Here is a 9347-nt window from a genome sequence, read left to right on the forward strand (position 1 = left end):
CAACCTTCTCTTCTCTTCCAGCTTCAAAACATGTTTTTTCTTTCTCGAGTGCCAGAGATGAGAAGAAAGGTCCCACTCTGCCAAACAAGTAGCGTTCAGCACTCCTCTGCCTTCCCTTGCTCTCCTTAGAGGTGGGAAGGCTTGGAGCAAAGAGGCGGCTGTGCGGATGACGCGGTGCCTGCGCTTTGGCCAGGCACGCCGCTGCTCGGACCAGGCGAGCGGTGCAGCGCCCTTGCCAACTGGCAGCAGGAGCACAGGCTTGGGGCAGCCTGCTGCTGCTCTGACTGACAGGATCCTGGCGATTGTCCTCTCCAGCTTTTTAATGTTGGCACCCCCCAGAAATGGAGGAGAAAGGTGGAATTTGAGTTATTAAATAGCTGCAGCATCCCTGGGACAGAGAAGGAGGGGAAGAGGGAAACAGCAGGTCAATAACTAGGGCTTTGCAATGCAGAGGCTTTCAGCAAAAAGTTTCCTTACCCCTCCAGGGCAGGTACAAATTAAGTGTCTAGCTCTGTGCTTATGTGTTGTGCCCCGGGCCCCCTTCTTCCCAGATAGCTACAGCAGCTAGCTTGGTGGTGAGGAAGAGATCATTGGGAAAGATTACTTGAGGCTGTTGATTGTCATGCAGCCTCTCCTGGCTCTCTGCCATAAGTAAATATTTAGTTTAATACCTAAGAGGTGGCTGTGACAGGTGCTACAGTTCTGATGTGCCAGTGCTGACACGTTGCAGGGAGAGCTGCAGTGGTGGACTTGAGGTGGCCTTTGCACGCCACATGCAGTTTGTTTGCTGAACGCCTATTTTCTTCTTTTTCTCATGCCTTACAGCCCTGCTTTCTCCAAGCCGTCTTCTTCCCTGCTGAATTCAGTGTTGAAGAAGTGGCTGTGAAGGGGTGAAATGGGCTTTAGGGAGTTCAGTAGGTGATGTACGTGCCTGCTCCTGTTCAGGGAGGATGGAAAAGACACACCAAAGAGCTAAATAGTTGCATCTAGTGCAGTCTGTAAAAATATAGAAGTGTGGGCATAAATTACTTGACCTAATCTTTCGCGACGCTTCATGGTTTCTGGGATGTAGAATGGAAGCAACCAGATATTGCTGTAGTGAGTATTGCTTTCCCTCTGTACAGGAGTCGCCTTTTGTGCCGAAGCTTAGCTACCTAGGCAGTTTTGGTATTTCTGTTTCTTTTCCTGACCTCTCCTGAGCTCAGAGGAGAGATGGAGTCCATGAAATGACAGAATGCTTCTGGAATCTTCTGTGAAGTGTGGGGAGATCACCAAAGACAGAGTTTTATACAAACACAAGCTGTGGATCAAGCAACTGTTCTGTGTGATCCAGGTTGAGTTGTGTGGCCCTAAAGGGAAGGGGTAGGACCTTTCTTGCCTACTGAAATGACACATGTTTATGTTCTTGTCAAAAAGAGAACAGCTTGCTATACTTAGGTTGCCTGTTTAGGCTTAAGCATCCATAGGGATGTTCTGAAGCTCCCACTCCTCAGACTTCGCAGTGTTCACGGTTAGAGGAACATACCATTCAAAACTCTGTTTCGGAACAGCATCTGGAAACAAATGCAACTGCCAACTTCATAAAATGCTGAATCAACACATCTAATGGTGTGGCTGTGTATTATTGAACCTAGTAGTATATTGATGCTTAGAAAAAGTTTGACACTGGTTATGGTGAAGAGCCTGGAAGCTTTCTGTGTCTGCTGACAGTGATTATGGGTTGATAGTGTGATGCAATACAGTATTTGTCCTAAAAGAAAATGTCACCCTATTAAAAATAAACTTTCTGGCGGCTGTGATAGAGTGTGGTGGGCACCTTAAAGATCAGGGGACTTTTACAACGGTGGTTCTAAACTGGTTCCTGTACCCTTGGCCATCAACATGGCTGTTAGACTAGTTGGCCTGACAACTAGTCTGTGGACCAGCCCAAATGAAAGGGAACTGGTGGATTATCAACTTTGTGCGTTTGTATTGCTAGTTTTAAGAGTGTTTGAGGGTTGGCAGCTGTCTCTTGATCTAGAAGCTGGAGAATCGTGTTAGTGTAGGATTCGTGTAATAATTTTAATATTATTCCTAGAAGTTCAGAAGCAGAAAGCATAGATAATCCCACTGGCAAAGAGTTGTGGTCGCTATGTGGTATGTTTTCAGGCTGGCTGCTTTGGATGAAATATCTCAGTTACTTATCGTAAGATTTAGCAATGGAAACAAAAAAAGGACCAAAAAAAAAAATCCGAAAGGAATTAGCTCTGTTCTGTAGAGAATAATGCTTCCTGGCGGGCTTCTGACCTTCTTTGAAGAGAAGGACCTGCTGATGTTGAAGGAACATTAATTTTTTTTCCACTCTGTGGATAGAGTAGGGGGTCTTGCTAATGGATACAATTGCAACAGCCAGTCTGTATGACTGCACCAGATTGATTAGCTGGGTTCTGGTTACTGCTGCGAGTGGTGATTATGCCAGTACAGCTGCTTTCTCTTGTTATGTACTAATTACCACACGCACGGATGTCATCACCCTTAACACTGCACGGAGTTGTCCCATTAGCGTGGGAGTGGGAAGCAGCAGGGGAGGGGAGCTCTTCAACGTGACAAGCTGTTTAGACGTGAATGGAGTGGAGTGATGAAGCAACTATGCTTATGCAGGATTTTTAAGCCATCTTGTCTTTGAGATTCTGCCCTTAGCCAACATTTTTGCAGGTTGTCAGAACCAGACCCATGTCCTTGGCAGCATTTTCCATGGGGTGCAAAGCACCTGGATGCTGAGCTGTAGCTAACAGGTCTCCCCCGTTGACGTGGCTGGCTGCAGAGCCTGTGGGACAGCAGCTACGCAAGCTGACCTGCCAGAGGAAGAGAGCTTGTGGCTAGCCCAAGAAGGTACCTTCTCTAGCTGTGGTATCTTGCAAAGCCGTTCTCCAGAGAGGAGCAACTGTTTGTTTCTGACTTGCCAAAGAAGGATATGATGGAAAACCCTTGCAGTTCTTGAGAGATTCGGAATGCTTATTTTATGAATTTATCTCCCAGCTCTGGCGGACCCCTCCTTTTCCACTCCTTTCTCCTCCTCCTCAAAATCCAGTCTCCCCATCTCAGAGTGCACCATAATCTCCATGGTAACAGGTCTTACCATCGTACATCTGATTTGGGTTTTTTCCTCTTCTTTTTCTCCTCCCTGTCCCTCCCCTCCCCAGCAAGCAAGATGGGGAAGGAACGGGGCAGACATGACAGAGATGGGTAAGAGCTAGATAAACCCCTAAGGGCCCGTTCCTTCCATCCAACCAACGAGCTTCTCTGAATACACTAACTGCTGAGTGATAGCCAGGGCAAGGAGTGACCAGCTTCTGTCCTTAAGGATGTCTTCTCCTCTAATGTGGTCTGCTCGGAGGAGAGGTTAAATGCGTTACTGATGACAGGAAATAATGTAGCTATATTGTTTTGCTCTGATTTACTTTGTGTTACCATGGTTGAGATGAGGGTTCTGGGTACTAGCTTTTGGAGGGCACACAGTTAAGTGGTCTCTACCTCAGACTTCTCAAGTTAAACTGTCAGCCAGAGAAGATATGGGGTGGACAGTACAGCTATGGAGAAAAACAGGTACGTATGCTGTCATCCTGAGCTTTACGCTAGCTGATGAGTCCCACCCTAATGTATTCTAATTGTTACTTCCGGCCACCTCAGCAGTGCAGTAGTGGTTGATCTGCATTCCCATCTACCTTTATCCTGTTGTTCCAGCACATCCACATTCCCTTCCTGCCTTCCTGGTCCAGCATTATTCCCTTTCCCGAGGAGTCTGGAAGAAATGTTTTGTGATGGATGGATGGTTGCCCACCAGAAAATCTAACCAAAACATGTCATTCACCTGGGACTTATCCTACTGAAAATCTAGATTTGAAGTCTGTTACCTGCAGTGATGTCAGTTTTATATCCTAGGTAAATTTCTGCCGAAATTCTGTTAATGCTTTGGACTTGTAAATGCAGTTTTCAGTCCTACCCTTCTGAAGCTGTGACAGAATGTGCTCTGATGGCCCAGTCCACTGAAGCAGCTTGTCCCTGTCTATTTCTGATTGCCAAACCAGTTCATTAACCCCTCTTTCCACTTCCCATACCTTTGTTTTCATGGTCTACATATGTCATATTTTCTGGCCAAATGGAGTGTTGTCAGGATACATAGTTGCTGGATAGCAGGGAGCAGGAAAGCATTGTGCTGTACGAAAGACATTAGTTTCTTGGAGTAGAAGGAGAGTGTCTTCATAGATGTAATCTGTTTCACTTCATCATTCTTGCTTTTCAAGCTTGTACGCTGCACAAACCAAGCTAGCACAGACCAGAAAACAGAGCTCGCTGTTGGTCCTTTGTGTGCTCAGGGTTCTCATTCACCTGCATTGATGCAGCATTTGGGAGGCACTGGCTTGCAGCCATGCTGACTACCTGCAGCCTTAGCAGCTCTTCAGGTAAAATGGGTGGTGTTGGAAGGGGACCTGAACTGAGGGATTTGTTACTTGCGTACTTGTGTTAGGCTCACAATCTCTGGATTTTGTTTTTCCTTTGTGCACTGTCGGTGTGAGGGTTGGTCGAACTCAAACCTTTTCAGGAGGCTGTTTAAATGTTTAAAAAAGGAAACAAAATTATTTGTACGTAAGGTTTGGTTTGCGTAATAGAAACAGTAAATTTTTGATGCTGAAAACCCATGTACTTGACAGTTTCCTTCTCCACCCTAGTGAGTTGAGAGGTGGAGTCCCAGTTGTCTGGCTTTCTAATGACTATACCACTTGTCCCCATCACTTTAGTCAGATGGAACAGAAGAACTGTGCAGCACACTATGTGACACGCAGATTCTCCTGGGGTCAATTCTTTGTGCTTCACAGCCGTGTGCCAGTCAACCTGGTTAGACGCTCAGGGGCACATGTATGTGCATTTCTAGCAGCTGCTTACTCTCACTGCTGGATTAGTGTTTTCTTGCAACATCTGTAAAGTGACATGTCTCCTTGGCCAGCTGTGCTGCTGCAGACATTGAATACTTGTGTAAGCCTCCTTGGCTCCCCTGCCTTGTATTGTCCTTTCAAGTAACCTCCTGTTCTTGTTTCAGAGAGTTTTCAACGTTCTGTACCCAATGCCTGCTGACCAGAGAAGACACGTCAGCATAAACTCTGCTCGCTGGCTGCCTGAGCCAGGCCTGGGATTGGCGTATGGCACCAACAAAGGGGACCTGGTGATTTGCCGACCAGAGTAAGTGATTGCTCTGCATGGAGTTATAACAGCTTGGGACGTTCTGCTCTTAGGGCAGTGGGGATTAAGATGGCTTTTCACTGCCTGGGGCACTGCGTTTGAGGGACCCAAAAAATCCAACTCTTAATATGCCTTTTGGACTGCCACAGTGTTTACCCGAGTCTCTTACAATCAATGTTGGTTTTGCTGATTATAAACTTCTGAGGCTGTTTGAAGCGCATCTTATTAGCTCATTTATTTCTCATGTCTAGCTAGGCTTTCTGGATCCTTTCTTTCATGTATGTCTAGCATAGTGTCTTTCTGTCTCTCTGGATTTACGGATTTCTAAGACTTTCCGATGCAAATTGGAGCTGTTTAGTGATATGCTTGCTTTCCTCGGCTTTCATGGAGCCCTTGAGTCCACCAACCAGGTTGAAAGCTGCTGACCTAGACTTATTAAATACTTGTTACAGTATTCAAGCATGAGATTCTATGAACTGCCAAGATTTTTTTCATGATTATGAGCAAGCCAGTGAATTGTTTTGGTCCTCACTTGAAAGCCCAGTGATGTTGTGATGTGTAGATTTTAGCTCTCTTTTATTTATACAGCACTATGAAGCGTGAAACTGTCCCTTTGTAAGCTTGCAATTAAACACAAGCTAATTTAAATGTGGTGTGACACAGATGATGACTGTCTAAGCAGTGAAATATGTATTGCTTTCAGTTTTCTTGTGGAGTCTCTGCACCATACTTAGCTGAGACCCTTTTCTCCATTGTGTTAATGCAAGTGGTGCTTTTGAAGCAGTTTCTTTTATGCTGCAGGAACACTTCATGGATTTCTCTGCTTTACTTGTTTCCTGGTACTAAACTACCTTGGTATTCTTTTGCGTTATGCTTCGCGTGTTGAAGTTCCTCGTAACTTAAAAGCTGACAGCTAGAAACTTGCAGCACTGCTGGTGATCTTACCCACGTGCATGTGGACTTCACCTGTTGTGCATGAGATCAGGCATGTGGTGCTTGAGGAGTCATATGGTCAGTGTAGAACCACTGTCTTAAATCAGAATAAATATATACAGTTGTAATAGTGACTAATTCAGTGCAGCCTTCTGGTGAAATCTGTGGTTGGAATTCAGATTGGACCAATTTCAGTAGTACAGAATGCCAGCGCTCTTCAAACAACCCTCTTGTTCTCTTGAACATAATCTTTCATCAAGGCCTTATTTATACATGAAGTTCTACAAGATATTATTATGGAATAAGCTATAATCACTCTCCTCCAGGATAAGTGGCTTTCTTCAAGTATAGTTGCTTTACTTTCTAAGCACAAGAATTATTCGCAAATAATGGCTCCCTTCTTCTCAAACTCTAGAGAGTTTTTCTAAGTTATTTTCAGTAGAGAGAATTGGTAAGATCTAGTCTACTGATTAGGGCTCATGAGATGAGGCAAATGAAGTTTCCCTGAGGGTGCATGTTGTGATTGAATGCTACGGAGTCAAGCATGGTCTGGCTGCCCTGGCTTGCCACACCCCACATTAGGTATCTGTTCTGGTGCTTGCACTAGCCCCAAGCTAAGTGGCATGTCTCTTCTTGGCACCTCACTAATTAAAGACACAACAGGAACACTTTCCATGGTAGATTATGGAAGCACTGTCATTCCTTCTGCAGCATCTCTGTGAAATCTTCTTAGCGCTCTATGTTGCTAGAGCATCCTTCCATCTCCTTACTTTTATCTCGGCAACAATCATGCACAGTTCCAACAAAACTAAACTTTATATATGAACATGAAACAAGGTAGCTGCAGAGGTGGGAGATTTATTGGTGGTTTGGTAGAAATGCTTCAACAGGTTTCCTGCTGGTGGATTGAAGTGACTGATGCTTCCAGTGATTACTGCAGACCTCACATGGACTGGTGGGTTCTTTTTGGAGCAGTACACCTGATATATTCTGTTCTTAACTGCACCATTTGACAGACCAACAACAGCCAGAATGAGTTAAAAACCTCTGCATGAAGGTGTAGATATTCACCGAGCTGAATAATCTGCATTGAGGCTTTAGCATCAGGACACACGAATGAGTGAGGCTCTGTCAGAGCAGAAGTGGCTTGCGACTGTGATGTCTGCCCCAGATCTACTTGGAAGATCCTCAGAGAAAGGAAAAATCCCGACATGCAGGTGCCATCTCCGTAATCCTTGGTTTAATAGACTTGGTTTGAGGTTGGCATATCTGTTGAGTTTAACTTGAGAAGTGAGGGAGAAAGATGAAAAACACTTGCATAGTTTCCATATACTGTAATACAGAGGAAGAGAAATATTAAATAAAGGATTCAGCAATCAGTAGAGTACTATATGGGGGATAGCCCAGCAAACAGCAGGGATCAGGAAAACACTGTACTGCTCAAAACACCCCCACTGTTCTAATTTGGCAAAGAAAACTGGTCAGTAGCAAACAACTGAGATGGTTATAATTCCCTGAGTCTTTATTCTCACGTACAGTGGAGGCATTTGAAACCAAGTACTACAGGGATCACACAAACAGGTTGGAATAGCAGCTGTGCCTCAAATACAGGATTTGAAAAGCATGTGCTTAGGGAAAATGAGATGGGTAGACTGGAAGTACAAGCTGACCTAAAAGGCTATGCAAGTAGTCCTTCCAGAGTTCTAAAGAAACAGTAATTAAAACCAAACATTTTGGGCTATATCGTTAAGTTGGGGTAGGACTGGTGACAGTTTTTCTTGCAAATGGAAATGCTAAGTGTCAGGTTATATTGGCAATCCATAAGGTGAACTCGGTACAGAGATTTATGGGGTATATTTTGACGGAAAATTAAACCCATAAAGAATGGGATCGAATGCATTGTGATTTGACTAAGGTGGAGTATAGCAGGTTGGGTATCTCTCCTTGAGAATTTTATGTATTTATCTTTAATGAAAGGGTTGACTAAGCCCTTGCTCCTGGTTTAATACCTCTACATTTTAGTAAGGAAGTTCCCATGTTGGAACTACAATAAATCTAGTTAATTTGTAAAGAATTAGGATTAGAACAACATCTGGAGAAGAGCAGGAGAAGGCCTGGTGTGCTGGGAAGAATACAACATGATTGAGAGCTGGACTATGTTATAAAAGAGGTCAGTTGATGGACTTCTTTAGGAACCTGTTCTGGGACTGGTTGTTAATGCTGTTTAGACTAATGCCTTGTAAGGGTGGGTGAATAAATTTGCAGAGGATGTGACATTAGCCTTGTCATTACAGAGAAAGATCAGAGCATTGCATAAGAACTGGCTTGCCTTGAAAGTGACTGGAGCTATAGGAAGGAGGTAGAATTTAATAGTATGACGTGCTCTTAGTGCCTGGTAACACCAAGTTCAGTAGTTTAAATGACAGAGAGGAGAAAGACCTGAGGTTAGAAGGTTGGCCTGAGTAGAGAAGGTTGGCTAACCAGCCCATTTCTGCAATAGCCTGTACGTTGGTTGGGTGGGTGCAAAAGGCTTAGCTGTTTAGAGATGCAACTTGGCTGGCTTGCAGAGACAAGTGTATGACTTGAATACTTGTGACTGGGGGTGGAACTAGACTGCTGAGCTGTGAGTCTCATTTCCAACATTTTGAACCCAAGGTCCATGTCTAAACAGGTGTTGACAAGTTGGCTCTCAGAGCGGTTGTGCTGTGGGGAGGTGAGGTGGTGACAGCAGTGTTCATCCACACTTGGAAGTGCACCTAATGGGCCTGAAAGAAGCCTGTAAGAGACTGGAATTCATGAGCCAGTACAGTAGCTGTGAAGATAGAATAATTGTTTTTATTAGCCAAGTACATAAACCCTAGCAGGGTTGCATTCTGGTGAGTAAAGGAAATAAAGGATGTTGTGTGCCCCCTCCCTTAGATTTCAGAGTGACACCTAGCTCACTAAACTGTGCTATTGAAAAGCATCAATTTGTTTGCTCTGCTTTTTATGTGATTAGATTGGAAGAAATTTGTATTGTAACATCAGGGAAGTTCCTCCTTTCCCAAACACTCAAAGCCAGCTGATTTATGTTGTTTACTAATATGTTAGTTTGAACATGCAGTGATAGATACAGGCTTGTATTGAAAACCCAGAGTTCCCAGTTGTCAGTGAATACGTACTATTCTGAGTAAGGGTAACACATAGCAAAGATGATG

The 9347-nt window shown here is 44.2% G+C and overlaps 1 protein-coding gene across 1 annotated transcript in view; it reads left to right on the forward strand.

Annotated features, from left to right (window-relative positions):
- The window catches only part of LOC104513148 (activating molecule in BECN1-regulated autophagy protein 1-like), a gene marked incomplete at its 5' end in the record, with an annotated part of 83563 nt that overhangs the window by 51492 nt on the left and 22724 nt on the right, over positions 1-9347 (forward strand). Inside the window, 1 exon segment of the mRNA XM_010156432.1 lies at positions 5078-5217. Within this exon segment, the coding sequence (XP_010154734.1) occupies positions 5078-5217 (140 nt within the window).

This window comes from Eurypyga helias, unplaced genomic scaffold (assembly GCF_000690775.1).
Source record: "Eurypyga helias isolate BGI_N326 unplaced genomic scaffold, ASM69077v1 scaffold14550, whole genome shotgun sequence".
NCBI classification, from domain to species: Eukaryota; Metazoa; Chordata; class Aves; order Eurypygiformes; family Eurypygidae; genus Eurypyga; species Eurypyga helias.